Here is a 16614-nt window from a genome sequence, read left to right as displayed (position 1 = left end):
TACCCAGGTGTGTTGAGCAAAAAAAAAAAAGTAGTAGTAAGCAGGTAAGCTCAAACTCTAACCCAAACCGGAAGTGACATATGTTTAAATTAAGGTTAGTCAATCGAAAAGAGGGAATGACTTTCGAAAATATTGCCGAAAAAAGCGATCCCTCCCTGTAGTTGAGGGTGAGGGAATTAATGTTTTTAGCCAATTTTATTCCTCTCAAATTTCGGGAATTCTCGCGGTTAGTCTCGCCCTCTTTCCCATAAAACCAACCATGTCTACCGCTTCTTCTTCCTTGACAGCAAACAGAACAGACTTTCTGTCTTTTGGAGGTGAGTGCATTAGAAGAATTACTACTACACTCTCCCCAATCCTATGATCACACATGAAACACTCGGGTGGTGGTCTTTTGTGCCTTGTGCTTCTTCATGACAGAACACTCATTGTGTCTTCATCAGGAATAGTTCCAACACTTACTGTGCCTTCATCTGGAATGTCATTGACTAAGTTGTCATCTTCACCCACACTGGGTGTCCGCTCACCCAGTATCTCATTGATGGTCACAAATCTCTCACTACCATTTTCCAAAGACGTGTCAGAGCAGGCCATTGGTGGGCCCGGTCCTACTATAGGTCACAGGTCTCCCACATGGTGTGGTATTCCATTGACCAATATATTTTGCATACTCGTATTTCCAGTCACACGTCCCACTCCATACTTTGTAGTACATCCTCTGAGTGGACCTTTTACCCACACTTCGTCACCCATTTTGTAGACAGTTTGCTGTTGATTAGCTATCGGTGTTATTCTGTCAATTCCTTTACGCAGTACCAATGGACCATATTGGCAGGTGCTGTAGCAGAGCAAAAGTTATTCTTTGACATAATGCTGTACCAATATACTGCCTCTGGTATGGTACACTTCTATGACATTGCTTGATGATGCTTTACTGGAAGGAACACATGCACAACAAAATCGAAGTTTGATTCTCCATTCATCCATGAAAACTTTAAACAAGCTTCTCCGAAAAGCAGTGTTATTATCTGTTAGAATCTCTGACAGCAGACCTCATTCATAGAAAATTGTCTTTAGTTGATCAATTATACATTTTTCATCCTAACAAGTGATGCATCGCCAGACAGCAAACCGAGCTGGGCTGCAGTCAATCAATGTAAAAAAATTGGCCCCATCGTAATGAGTGATATCCATCGCTATCCTATGCCAGATGTTTTCAACATTTAAAGTCCGCTTTGACCAGTGTATAAGTGACGGATCGATCGACTAACACTCTTTGCATTTTTTGACGACGATTCTCACAGCAGCCTTGGAAACCCCAGGGTTAATTCGCTTCACAAAGAGTGTCCGCTTCACACCAGGATGACCGCTTTGTTGGTGAACAATTTTGAACTGGTCCAACCCAACAGAGTTCACAGATACAGTGCAGACAGGTTGTACAGGTTCAGTGTTCCTCTTAATTGCATCAACCACCGCTGAGACACTCTCGTCAATTGATCTGCCTTGTTTTGGCTAGATTTGACCAAGACTACATCCATCGACAGTGCATATTCCGTCGCCAGTTTCATTATTGTATCAAGACGCCGTCAGATGAACATCTCACTCGTAGCTTTAGTCTGTACCCTGGCTCTGCTGGTAAGGATGTTCGAGACCCATTTATGGACACATGCGGAATCGTGAATAAGTGCAAGGTGATCATCTTCCAGAGGATTGCCAAGTTCATTCCTTTAGTGATGGCATCGAGTTCTGCTAGGTTTATATGTTGGGAGTCCTTTTCTGGATGTAACCAGCACACATCCTCTATCACAGTCTCATTATATATCAATGACACACCGGTAGCGAGAGAGCTTGCATTGACCCAGACATTCAGAGCTTTGCCTTTGATGCACTGTTTGTCTTGCATGGTATCTTCTTTGTGGAGTCTGGTGAGAATCTCTTTGATCATGGTGTTGAGAGGGGCGTCATTTACTTTGTTGTCCCACCCTGTAGTGATGTCAGATGCTCTCCTGCCACAGCAACACGAAGCCAACCATCCACGGGAAGGTGTCCAACCAACTTGCCACAAAGTGAAAATATATTTCGTTGCGTGACAACATGAGGTATTTCTGGAATCTTGTTCCATCTTCGCCAACACAGAGCATTATCCTCTCCCCAGACCTGCAAACCATGCACTCATGCACCATTTTACAGTTTCTCTGGTTCTTTGCTGAGAAGTCCGAAGCTGCTGAGATGCTCCTTCACATTTCATAAGTATACATCGTCAATATAAGTGAATGTTGCCTGCTGTATATGCTTGTCCTTCATCAGGATAGCATCAACAATGGTTTGCATGATGAATGGTGCTACATTGAGTCCAAACCCCATGTGGGTCAGACAATACCTCTGTCCTTTGATCATTACTGTTTAGTATGGCCACAGTGATTTGTGCACACTTACAGAAAAGTATGTTTTGCGAAGGTCCAACACCGATACATTTGATCCCTCCTGCCGCCATTCTCTCAGTTTTTTGGTGCATATGTCTGCACGGGCCGTAAATGGATCTACATGTTTATTCAACTCCCGATAGTTGAGCACCGGCCTCACCTTTTGTTGTTTCTGCTAAATGACTGTTATTAGTGGAATTAGGCCCTTTGGGGGCCTCAATTCCTTCTCTGGGTACGGAACCAACCATCCATTATTAATCCAGACATGTAGCTCAGCATCATAGTCTCCGTTGGCTTTCACAGGGATCTTATACTCTGGCACTAGATTGTATAATTTTTGTGGTGGCTAATCACTGGAGCACTTCCACGACACATTCCAAGTTTTGGTGCCTTTGTCGAATTCTGCGCGAAAGTCTGGTTGTTCCAACTGAATGGTCACACCCAAAGCAAAAGCTGTTCCAACAAGATGTGCCTTGCCTCCCTTATCAATATGCACAATCCCAAATTTCTTGACATCCATTCTTAGAAGGAGGTCAAACCCCAATGGTTTGCTGTCCACCACCAGTACGTCAGTCTTCAGAAGATTTCTGTTCGCTAATGTTAATGTTATGCTGCCAATATCATGGCTTAACAGACACTTCCATCCTGCCATTAGAATTGCGGTATTCTTCCGTATTTTGGGTTGACATAACGACCAACTTACAACCGACGATGAGCAGCCAGAATCCACCAACACTATCCGATCTAGCCTGTCGATCTTTACCTTTATCATAGGGAGCACCTCCTCTAGTTTATGTTGGGAGAGAGTGGTGCTGGCTTCTCACCCCTTGTCTTGTTTCCTGGACACTTTGATGCCACATGTCCTTGCTTCTTGCATCAATAGCAGTATATCTCTGGAAGCACCCTGCCTGCTTTGCCCCTGGGTTGTCGACAGTCTCTGGCAGAATGACTGGGATCTCCACACTTGTGGCACCGCACTGTAATTGCATTCTGCTGGAGAGGGGTTGAAGGTTAGTCCACAGGTACATGAGGAAGAATTTTGTGTCTCCTGATTGCTGCAGCAATGGGTTCTTCCATTTCTATCTCCTCCGTCATAAGAGCCTGGGCACTCGCAAGAAGGTCATCCATTTGATTCAGGAAGATCCCTGCAACTGTTGCCTAACAGAACTGGGAATCCTGACACGAAAGCGCAACTGAGCTATCGATCAGAGGGGTTTTCTTCTATTAATCATGCAAGGTTCTTCAGGTCACCCAGGTATCCATCAACAGTGTCCCCAGGGCGCAAACGACACAAGACAAACTTGTCATATGCCACAAAAGGATCCTGCACAAAAGCCACAGGGAGGGCTCGTTTTACTTGCTTCAAATTCGCCCTTTGGTCATGGATTAATCTTTGGTATACAGACATCATGCCACCTCTTATCTTATCTTCCAGAGGAAGTCTCGAAATAAAGACGAAACGTTGATGAACACATAATACGGTTTGTTCCTTTTTATTTTCTCTATTTTGTCGGAATACTATTTCCATTACTTTCATCATATATATATATATATATATATATATATATATATATATACATACTTATTACAGAACGAAGATGTCATATTCTAAAAATTATGTAAATAGATCAAATAGTTATTTTAAGTAAGAAAATCAAAATTTACAATTTTTAGCGATTTTACTACTAAATGTATTGAGCATAAGGCTGACCTCAACTTCAATTTGAATTGCCTCCTCCTTGTTTATTTCATCGGATTTCATTATGCTCGACGAAAACACTACAACTTGCTAAGTTGTGAAATTCGATTTTCTTGAATAAAAAAAAAAAAAAAACACAGCGCTTCTACACTATTGGCACGAAATTTCGGAAATCATAATACTAAATTTCACATGAAAACAATGGTATCTACATATTCCTTGTATTTTTAAGATGCTTATATCCAAAAATTATGAAAATCGATAAGGTAGAAAATTATTTATTGAAGAAAATAAAGATAAAATTTGATGAAAACGATCATAAGACACAGAGTTCAAAAGGGAGGTAATTTTCCGTTTTGATTTAAACAAGATGGCGGCAATTTTCATCTGCTACCACAATTAAAGTTGTTGTTTTTTTTTTAATAATATTCAGGATATTCCGACTGCATAATTTGGAAGTTACCATTGTAATTTATTAGAATTGACAAAAAAAAAAAATCAGTTGAAACAATTTTTTTTTTATCTGAAAACTCCATTTATCGACTACAAAATCTCATCCCAATAGTGTAGAAACTGCCAAAAAAAAAAAAAAAAAAAATTTTTGATCAATTTATGTAAATTTTAGAATATGACATCTTTATTCTGTAACGAGTATGTACATTATACAGGCTTTTCTGTATTTTCTTTACTTTTTTAATTGACGCTATAAATGCAAACTTGAATAGCTACCAAAAAAAATTTAACCAATTTTAATGAAATTTTCAGTATTTATTTACGATCACAGAATATAATGAACTCACAATTTTTTTAAAAATTATAGTGAAAATGTACTATTTTATTTAAACAAAAAGCATCTTTACTAAAGTTATAGTTTTAAATACTAAAAAGATAAAGGTGTTTATTTACATAAATGGGCCTATAAACAAATTTTTTTCAAGAAAAATCTTTAAAAATCATTATGATGTACGTACCTGTCACTGCATGAAGATGTCATAGTCTAAAAATCACGTAAATCGATTAAGTATTTTTTATCTAAGAAAATCAAATTTTATGACATATTTTATCAAAAGATTAGTGCAACATCTTTCAAATGATAGGTTAGTAACACCTTTCGGGAATGTAGGATCAACAAAGGCAGACAATTGGCTTAAAAAAACATCTTTCAACCCTTGGAAAATCCCTTAAAATGACCACTTTTGTAGGTTTTCAGGGGCACTGAAAATGAAAATATCATTTATGAATACAATTTAACGTAAAATGAGCATCCACAAGTCATCCTCCCAAATTCTGTATTTACATTTTTGGCAGCCATTTTTTTTTAAATAATTAAATTAAAATTCCAAACGCCATTTATGGTAAAATACCTCCAATACTTTTATTTTTAGCTTTATAGTTTTTGTTTGTCGCACCTGTCGGCCACCTTACATTACGATAACTGACGTAAATGACAAATTCAAAAACAATTATTGTAATTTGCAAACTTGCACAAGAGTGTATATGTATATCTATAATATAAAGCTGAATGTCTGTGTATGTGTCTGGTCACGAATAGGCCACCTTCGTGGCCTTCGGGCCAACTGTTCCGGCAGATACTGCAAGCAAAGACCATATATGGGGGCGACCCCACATATAAGACCTTGGTCAATGTGGGGGGGGGGCAACCCTTCATACCAATTGTCACTATCCAGCTCCTCTACTCCCCGGGGAGTTGGTCCCCATTTCCCCTTCACTCCTCACATTAAAAATCGACCTTGTGCCTAATTTGCTTGGTAGGGGAGCAAATAAATACCTGGTCACGAATAGGCTCCTATATGGTTGACTATTTTAAAAAACTGATTACATATAATGATAGAAGATGTATTGAGACACAGGAATGGGTATGTTTGATCTGGCAGAATGATGATGATTCATTAAAATTGTGGGGTCTGCCTATGCACCTGGTCCACAAAGTATGGAAATAAAAAAATTAATAAAAACGTTTACATGTGTTTTTGATATAGATGTACATAAGAATACTTTGATAAGTGTGTTTTAACTTAAATAGGGATTGTATAATAAAATTGTGGGGTCTGCGTTTGTGCCTGGTCTTCATAGAATGGAAATAGGCACAAACTTTAATAAAGACTTTTCATATCTATCTGCGTAAGTATACTTTGATAATTATGTTTCAGTTTGAAAAAATATGGTATAATAAAATTATGGGGTGTTCGTTCGCGCCTGACCTCCATAGAATGGAAATATGTCACAAAGTTTAACAAGGTCTTTTAATATAGATCCACAAAATATTGTGATAAGTGTTTCAGTGTGAACAGGTATGGTATAATAAATTATGGGGTTTATCTATTTTATTTTTACTTTCATCATATTGTGCTTTGGTTTTCATACCCCCAAATTCAAGGCTATCTCTTTACAACCCTTCCTTGTCATAACCTATCATACTTTCATAAATCAGAGTCCATTTTCTGTAGGCTGTTTTTGAACCCAATCAATGACGGGTACTTTTGCTAGTATATATATATATTTGTATCTATTCTTCAAAGCATTCTCTATTTAATGGTATATTGCCAAAATTAGGCTTTCTAAAATAATTTTTTTAAATTTATTTTTAAAGATTTAAAAGTAGTGTTTTTTTTGTAAAAATAATTAATTTTTATGCTAATCTGAAAGATAATAATCATTGGTACTTGTTTAGTTTAATGAAGAAGTTTAAAAAAATGAAAATATTAAAAAAATTATATTGTACCCGTTATTTTCATAAAAAATTTCACTTAATTTGACCTTTTTTTTTTTTTTTTTTTTTTTTTTTTTTTTTTACAGAGATAAATCAAATTTTAATGAGATGGATCGTATCCCGTCCATCTGTTCTATTTCACAGACGAGGAGGGAGGGGGTGCCTTTAAACGAAAAAGGGATTAACAAAGGAAGAAATGAAAAAGAGATTAAAAAAAAGGACAGAGAAACTGTGTAAAATAAATGAAAAAAACTAAAATATTTATCTAGGTATTTTTTCTGCCCTTGTTTCAAAATAATCTTGTCAAATTTTTACAAACTTTAAGCGGTGATTGAGTTATCTCCCTTGGCGCCATTCCTTCCTTGTCCACAAAATAGGCAAGATGGCCGGTCTACGATCCATCTCATTAAAATTCAATTTTCCTCTGTAAAATCAAAAATAAAAAATCAAGTGAATTTTTTTTATGAGAACTTAATTCCATAACGAGTACGTATAATATAATTTTTTCAATATTTTTATTTTTTAACGTCTTCATTAAACTAAACAAGTACTTTATTATTAACATTCAACCAATTTCATATTTCAGAACTGAAAAGATGAAAAACTAAAACGGGGATTGCAGATGTAAAACCGGTCAAACAAAGAAGAAATAAAGAATTACAATGAAAATTACAAAGTTATAAAATGCTAAGAATGTATGTAGGAAAAAACTATAATATAGAAAAATATATCTTAAAGGTTAATTTAATAGCTATGTAATTTCAAATTTACCATATTTAAATTTGGTCTTATGTTTGCAGTAGGAGATTAGTTTGTTTTTAGAGTTTATTATATTACTACTTTGAGGGGAAGTAATTATAGTTATAGCTTCGGTTGTGCAGATGCGACATGACTGGAGTATAAGACAACTTTTTTTTAGGATAGTCCTTGAGAAGGGGGTATTATTAAAATTAAGCTTTTTAATTAAAGTGGTTAGAGAAGTTCCTTGGTTATTATTAGAATTTTGGTTGTTAAAAGAAGTGTGGTTTGATATTCTTTTCTTTATTAATGCTGAAGTAGCGCCGATATATGTATGTACTTTATTAACAGCTCGAGGTCTGAAATTAATATTAATTTGCTGATTTGTACTGGGGAAATAGTTTAAATTTTGTTCATTGTGATGAACAAAGGGTGGGACAATGGTTGTAGGATGACTGTTTTGGAGGGGATAATATATATATATATATATATATATATATATATATATATATATTTCACTTTAGTTCTAGCTAAGTATCTGCCTCAACATTTCGTCACTCTCCCAACAATTTCTTATATTTTTTCCCCACTCCCTCTGCTTCACTGCTTTTCATTTTTACGCTAGTATGATTTACTCCATACTTGCGGTTTCATTAAATACTTTACAAGCCAAATCCGATTCCACATTTTGCTAACTCCTCTCCTCTGATGAGATGTCAAATATTTCTTTTGAAACTTTGCGGATTAAAGGCAATTCATTTGTTTTTTTAATTCTTGCTAAAGTATTTTTTAACATGTTTTATTAATTTTTTTATATATATATATATTTAATAGTTATTATAGTAAATAATTATGTCAACTTCTTTAAGAAACTCGTTTTTTATCATTAAGCACTTTCAGTTGAAATAAAAAGTCAATCAATTTAGCTCTTATGCGCAGATCATCATATAATGATTAGATCACGCTGAGAGACGTTAAAAAGCATTTAAAGAATAAATGTTTGAAATTCAACAGTATTTCTCGTGGTTAACGGTAGCCGAAAGGATTGGGTCCTTACTAATGAAGCCAGAGATGGCTTCTGTTGTCGGGTTCTGATCTATCGACTGGTGTTAATCATGACAATCTGCACTGATGATTCCCGAAAGGATGAAACACTAGTGTTTGTAGGTATTTAATAATTATTAGTAAATAATTATATATTAAATGAAATTCTGAAATGTTATCAGATTATAGATTGTGTAATGCTGTTAACCTAAAGTCCAAATAAATATAAGTATCAATATTTATAAGACAATCTCAACCAGATAAAGAAAGCTCAATATACGAGATAGAGCAATAATATAAATAAAAAATTCTGAATCAAATTATGTAGATTTACAACAAAATTTATTGTTTGGCAAAGGAGTGCAAAAAATGATAAAGCTTTTTCCTTAATCCATGGATTTTCAATGAATGGCTCATCTCATCAGAGGAAATGTTATTAGCAAAATAGATGTGGGTAATTATATATTTTGCTTATTAGCATATACATCGGAAATTAAATTTAAAATGATAGTGTGAAAAGGATATTTTGTAGTTGAATGAATGAACAGTTGTAAAAATCCAAATCTAGATGAGCCATTTAATGTTGTGCTTACAGAAATTCAAGTGTTCAAAGTTTGACAAAATATTATTTTTGAAAATCACTTTGTTCAATTAATCTTTTAGTCAACTCTCATTAAATTTCTATTTCAACATGTAATCAGTTTCCATTGATTCCAGATCAAAAATGGATAATAAAGGATGTGTGACAGCTATTGTAGTGGGTGCAGGACTCAGAGGAAATATATATGCATCTTATGCTAAGGAAGAACACACCAAATTCAAGGTTAGTAACCTCCCAATCCTATTCCATACCTCTCCTATCTGTTATGTGATAATCCCAGTTTGGCTTATACCACCTTCATCGCAATAGCTCTCCAGCTTTTCCTCCCTCCACCTCTATACTATTTACCCTCTATCCTAGATACTCCAATATTTTTGTTCCTAATGTTTCTATTATAGATTAATTAATAACATTTTGTTAGTTAATTATGAAGTAAATAAAGAAAACATACCTTATTAAAACAAACTTAATATACTCCATCATGGATATACGGACAACTTCATGAAAGGTAACTAATTTGCATATTACTTTGAAAAACGAGTGTTCATTCGGTTGATAAAAGAAAACAAATCAACATTTTTTAGCCTTTAAACACAGACATGACACATCTGTTCATTTACATGGCTACAAAACGAAGAGAGAGGCACACGTCATACACGGGTTCTTATAATTAGTCAAAAGGAAATAACTCTGAGTTATCAGCACAAAACATACAAAGGAAGGTAACTCTTCACAACATTAAAACCCGGCTCAACATTAATAAATTTCTAATACCTATCACTAGATGTCACATTTATTATTTGTTACCTAACACCTCCTCTGATAAGAAGCATTAGGGTTCGAAATACCTAGGTATAAAAAGCATTTATATCCTTTATCCTATTGATGTAATTCCCTTACTGAATCGATTAAATCTATATGCACTAGTATATATTTTTGTATTGACAATTTTTTTTTCTCTTTTGTATCTAAGCGCCACCTTACATGTTGAGCTTTTTATTATTCTGATAAGTTTCCATTTAAAGAATCTGCTAATACTTGAATCTCCTCTTTTCTCTCTTTGACAGAATGGTCATTACTGACTAGCCATGACACTCTTCATGAATCGTCGCCATTGACCCCACTTCTTCACCATTCTGAGCAACTCAACCATGCTAATGTCTGCAAAGTCTTTCACATTGTCTGACATCCTTGTTTTGGGGCTTTCACATCCTCTTTTGACAAAAAAGCAGATCTTTTATTAGGCCGTTTGTTCTGGCCACATGTCCCAAAAATCGCAATTTCCTATTATTGATTCATTGTGTCATCCAAGTCTTTTTTTTTTTTTTACATAGGAATCTCTACTTATCAAGGGTCAGAGACTGCTCGAAGATAAGGGTTAAGAGTGTACAGTAGTCAATTGGACAATATAGTAATCGTTAGTAATGGAAATTCGGTAAATTTGTTAACTTAAGTGGAACGCCTCATCAAGAACTTGTTTACGTTGGACTTGAAGACAATCAGATTGTAGTCTGCTGGAAAGCAGGAAAATGGAAAACAGTTCCACAGGCTTGCACTTCTAAGAAAGAAGCTTTGTTCATGGAATCTACATTTAGGTTTAGGCATAGATAAAGAGGGGGGGGGAATTATTGATGGTGTTTTCAGCTAGACGAGTGTTTCTTGCGAAAGTTTGGCGAGGGGGACCATAGATTGACGCTCAGTCGAGCACTTGCCATGAAAATAATGATAAAGCAAACTCGCAACATCTGTTCTGTAAGATAGAAGTTGCAGGGAAGAGAAAAGAACATCTACGAGGCTACAAAGTCTATTTTGAACTCTATCCATGCAGGACAAGTCCATTCTAGCAGCTCCTGCCCTGATGTGGCAACAGTACTCCATCCTTGGATGTACCTGGCTCTTATATAGAGAGAAAATTGCATCAGCAGTGAGGTATCTACTGGATCGATAGAAGGATCCCACCATTTTTCCAGCGGCCTTGCCAACAGATTTGATGTACATGTTCCATTTCAGATCAGGAGTAAAGGTCAAGCCCAGAAGCTTGTCAAAACATGAGGCCTCCCCAAGACGAGAGCCATTTATTTCAATTGATGTCAGATGGGGATCAGAATGTTGATGATGTGAAGATAGAAGCTTGGTTTTAGATGCATTAAAAGTAACCAACCACTCCTTTCCCCATTGTACCACATGCTCAAGATCAGAGGAGAAAGAATCGCAGAACTTGGTCGTTTACGGTCTTAGATGTGCTAACATAGATGGTAGTGTCATCAGCATAAATGCCTATGAATGATGTAAGGATGTGATTTGGAAGATCATTAATGTAGATCAGGGAAAGAGTTGGGCCCAGGATGAACCCCTGAGGGACTCCAGCATTATTGCTGTGAACTTCTGATTTTTGTCCATCAACTACTACTTTTATGAACCTATCAGAAAGAAATGATTTAATAATTAAGACATTTCCAGCTATACCATAGCTGGAGATCTTGTGAAGTAAACCTTTATGCCATACCCTATCAAAGGCCTTGGATATGTCAAGACCAATTGTCCTAGAAAGGTTGCCTCCGTCGAGATTTGCTATTACTATGAGATATAACTGTAAGCACATCTGCTGTAGATCTAGCAGAACGGAAACCATATTGTGTGTCACTAAGAAGGTTATTTTTGCTGAGATGGTTGATTACTTCTCTATTTAACACAGACTCCAGCAACTTATGACGCAAAGGAGACTTATTTGCCTGAAGTGAGGGGGATGAGCGATCACCTGAATTCTTAAATACAGGGCATACTGATGAAATTTTCCAGGGTGATGGGAAGCAATTCTCCTTAAGACCACATTTAAACAGTTTTGTAAGTATGGGCGTTAGTTCTGGATGAAGTTTTGGTGAAAATGCACTGGGGGACCACCTGAATATTTACCTTTAAGAAGTTGTTGTTTTTTTAATATCCAACTGTTTACAGCTCCAGTCGGATCTGCTGCTTTAAAAAAAAAACATTTAATAGTGTCGTAGACTAGAATTATGTACAATAATAACACGTATAAAAAAACAATGCTTTCGGGTAATAGTTTAATGGCCACCATGTTTCTTGCCATGCAAGACAGCCGGTACACTGCGCATGATTCCCATGATTCCTCCCCCCCCCCCCCCCCCCGACTAAAAAAAAAGAAAAAAAACAAACATTTTTTTTTTGTACAGACTTTTATTTATTTATTTTTCCAAGAAAGGTTTTGGGTTAATATCCCCCCCACCTTTTTTTCTTCTTTCGTTTTTTTTTTTAACACAGAAAGAAAATATTTTGTTCTTAACAAGGAAGAAAAAGTTGAGGTTAATATTATTTATTATTTTTTTTTTTTTCCAAGGAAGGTTTATTGTTTTTATTTCAGGAAAGGAAGTTTTTTTTCTTTTTTTTTTTAACAAGAAATCTCTCCAAGTTCCGACTTGTGTTTGTAAAATGCAGCAGCCTGTAAAAAAAATTTATGCAAAAGTTTTGTCTTGTTTGTCTCACTCCTTATAAATAAATACCTGGCTACGTATTGCTGCATGAATTCTGCTCGAATACCAGGCCGCTTAATCCACTGTTTTATGTCTAGCCACATTCGTTCTACATTTTGTGTGTGGATGCTGGGATCCTGAGGGTCCACAAAATTTTCTGAGTGGTTTATGGTGTAGTGTGGAAAATGCTGGTCGAGGTTAGTGTATGCCTTCCAACAATCACTGAAAATCATTGAGCCCGGAAGGATAAACTTGTGCACCAACGGAATCAGAGTTTTAGCGTCCCGTTTTTCATCTAGGCCAGTCAACGCCGAAAAGCCATATCTAACTAGCCATCCTTCCTCTATTATACTTTCGGCGCACGATAAAGGTTTCATCGATTTCGACAGCTATCCCGTCGCCTCCAATGGGTTCCTGGTTGTTAAGCCAGTCCTCACAGAACTCTGAACAGAAGGACCGCCAATCAACTGAGGAATGGTGTGAAATGTCCAGATTTTTGCGTACTGTCCGATGATTCCACATAGTGCTTAAAAAATGATTGACAAACATTATTACTTTCCACGCTGGCATCCGAGCAATGAATGTTCCTGTGGTTTCGGTGACAGTGAAACCGCAATATTTTTATTTTTTTATTTTCCCACTTTTGTGTAGTGCGTGCACCTCAATATTTGTTTACCTTCTCGAAACGAACACTTATACTTGCATTGCGGACAGGTAATGCTTGTTGGCAAAACACCATGTTTTCTCAAAAATTGCCTGCTCCTGTCTTCTTCTTTGTGAAATGCCTTTACTGTGTCGAAATATTTGTTGCTACAACCGTAGCAGGAATCCACAGTATTGGTATTCATCTTTTTTTGGCACTTGAAGAAAATGTTAAAATAACTTTTTACAGAAATAAAAAAAAAAAAAAAAAAATAATGGAAAGAAATAAATGTATAAAGAACTGTATAAAGAGATAAATTCATGAAAAAAAAAAAACTTTTTTTGCACAGAAAAGAGTGAGAAAATTTTTTTTAGAATTTAATTTTGCGTGGTTTTTTGTTTGCAGTAAATGCTGAAACTGAAGAAAAAGAAATTGTCTGCTACAATCACTGACAATTTCTGCGCATGCGCACCCACTTCACCAGACAACAGGCAAGAAAAAAAAGAAAAAATGGCAAGCAGACATTACTATACTCGTAACCATGGGCTAATGCATGTGTCAGTTTTACTCATAATTCTAGTCCGCGACACTATTAAATGTTTTTTTTTGTTTTTTTTTTAAAAGAAGCAGACCCGACTGGAGCTGTAAACAGTTGGATATTAAAAAAACAATGACTTCTTAAAGGTAAATATTTGGGTGGTCCCCCAATGCACTTTCACCAAAGTTTTTTGAGTACTATAATTGGAATACCATCAGGGCCGGTTGCTTTACTGGAATCAAGGTTTTTGATTAGCTTGGCAACATTACGTACAGATATTTGTATATCACATAGTGTGTTTTCTGATATAGGAGGAAATATTGGGGGTTGGCGGCCTTAGTCGCAAAGAGTAGAATTAGCTGCAAAGTTCTTGGCAAAGAGTTTGGCTCTGTCTGAAGCTGACGAGTTTACCTAAGGTTCATTGATGATAGTTGGGATAGAGCACACGCTTCTGTTCAGAATTCTGTTTGCTATTTGCCAAAACTGGTGGAAACCAAGTCGCTGCTCAGCTACTTTGGACTTGACTGACTGAGCATACAACTCTCTTGCGTTCTTTATTACTTTCTTACAATGGTTGCTGGCAGTCCTGAAAGCGGCTTTAGTCTCCATACATCTACTATGTTGGAAGCAATAGAAAAAGTGATTTCTGTGTGCAATGGCAGCAGCACATTCTGAAGAGAACCATGGCTGGCTGTTAGATTTTTGCTGGAACTTTTTCGAGGTTATGAAACGGTCTATACCTACAATTAACCATTCTGTCAGGTCTGATACTATACTTTTTAAACATGGAATGCAGAGGTAGATCTGACATAGTACTTTGCACCTGCTGATAGGACAGCCTCCTTAGTGGTTAATCCAAAGTTCGAGTTCCTGACTATCAGGTGGATAACGTCAGCCCAGATAAAACGTTTACCTCCAGCACCCTTACTAGTGACATGGCTACAAGGATAGACATAGAAGCAGAAAATTTCTGACATCTCTGGTTACTGTTCGTGCAGAATACTGACAACCTAGAATACAGCTTTTTCTTCTCCCTTTGTCAGAAAAATCACTCATTAAAAAATGAGGACTGAGGGACAAATAAAGAGAAGCGAGAGTAACGGGAGTCTTTGGCATGGTCCAATCTTCTCCAGAACCCATTCGTTTGTATGCTTGTCCACCCAGCTCACGTGAAAAAAGTCTATGGTAGTACCACAATTCAAAAGCAGCAATTTTCCTTTTGTCGACTTTCTGCTCTTCTCTATACCTCCTTGAGAATACCAAGGCTTTCAGGAGTCATTTCTTTGTGCATTCTGAAATGGATCTGTCTTTCCAGATTATGGTTAGCGCAATCATTGCTGTCTCCTCTTTATATATGAATTATCAGATTGCAGAAGATTCATTTGGGAATCTACAGATTAAACTTGATTGATTAATTATTTGATATATCTTCAAATTTAATTGACATTTTAGAGTTGACTATAATCAACATCAGATTGCTGTTTCTTTTGTTCAAACCTTAGGGCGTACACCTTCATGAATTATTTATGTTCAAATTTAATTTTTTTCATTTTGCCAGATCACCGAAGTTAAACAACGATAAGCCTGGCCAGTACCAGATGGGTGACCATTTGGGAAGGCTAAGCGCTGTATGTACCACACCAAGTCATAGAAAATTCCAGGTCGATATCTAAGGATGTGTTTAATTCACTAAGATTACCATGGCTCTACAATTTGGAGAGCAGTCGTCACCGACACTGTTAAAACAGCAGGGACGCAGCATACATGCATTTGTACCGCTTATATATATAACACTAATTCTAATGCTGGGCGACATCAAATTGTCTTGCTGGCAAACTAAGTCAGGTGTGATTGACACTTGTTAAGAACTCCAGATGGTCCCAAATTCCTGCATATCGGAAAAATGAATCTTTCAATAAAGTAGAACTGACAATTAGCGACAAAAGTCTGACTAGCACCGGTGGAAATCTTGGCAGTCAGTCATTTGAAAAATAATGTAAGACAAGTTTTGTGTTTTTATCAGCTTTGACAAGAGATTTCTAGAGGGGAAAAATTGCAAATGACATGTTTACGTTCCCTGGGTCAAAGCATAGCTACCGAGAGAGTAGGCCAATGAACATGACAGCATAACGTCATTTCCTGTTCAACATGTAGGCATAGAAAGTTTCCGGTGTTCAGCCATGTGGCCATAAAAAATATTTTTCGTTGCCTTAGATTGTGCATGTTTTTTATTCTCCTAAAGAGAAAAAACAATTCTCCATTTAGATAATTATATAATTGCAATTATTATAATAATTGCACATTGGGATAATTTTAATCTAACAAAATATAACAGTAAGTGGGTTGTTTTTTTAATTTTTATATCTATTGAAGGAAGTCGAATATTTCATTTTATTTATTTTTTTAAACAGCAAAAACAATTTTTATATGTGAATATTTTTCAGTCTGTTCTTTTATTAATAAATAAAAGTTTTCATTGAGTATTTCCAAATATCTTAAAGTTAGAAGCATTTTTCATGACAGTGTTTTTTTTTTGTTTTTTTTTAAACTAAAATAATTGATTTCAATATTTTAGCACCGGACGTAATTTATTTCTTTGAAATATATTTAAAACTTAAAAGATTGTTTGTTTATTTATTTTATAACATTTTATCCGTAAATAATTAACATGACTGAATGGGAAATAAAATAGGAAATTTTCTATTCTCT

At 35.9% G+C, this 16614-nt stretch overlaps 1 protein-coding gene across 7 annotated transcripts in view; it reads left to right on the top strand.

Annotated features, from left to right (window-relative positions):
* The window catches only part of LOC145284471 (putative oxidoreductase YteT), a 115221-nt gene that overhangs the window by 28896 nt on the left and 69711 nt on the right, over positions 1 to 16614 (top strand). For 6 of the 7 annotated variants that reach the window (XM_080133315.1, XM_080133314.1, XM_080133313.1 and 3 more), the window contains one exon: positions 9353 to 9458. In XM_080133315.1, the coding sequence (XP_079989441.1) occupies positions 9360 to 9458 (99 nt within the window). In that variant the 5' untranslated portion in view covers positions 9353 to 9359. Of the gene's footprint in view, positions 1 to 3284; positions 3905 to 9352; positions 9459 to 16614 lie in introns of those variants that run through there. The other variant, XM_080133317.1, reaches the window with a different exon arrangement.

The sequence above is a fragment of the Euprymna scolopes genome, chromosome 9 (genome assembly GCF_053919585.1).
Source record: "Euprymna scolopes isolate OS-2025 chromosome 9, ASM5391958v1, whole genome shotgun sequence".
NCBI classification, from domain to species: Eukaryota; Metazoa; Mollusca; class Cephalopoda; order Sepiida; family Sepiolidae; genus Euprymna; species Euprymna scolopes.
This window is presented reverse-complemented; position numbering and strand designations above follow the sequence as displayed.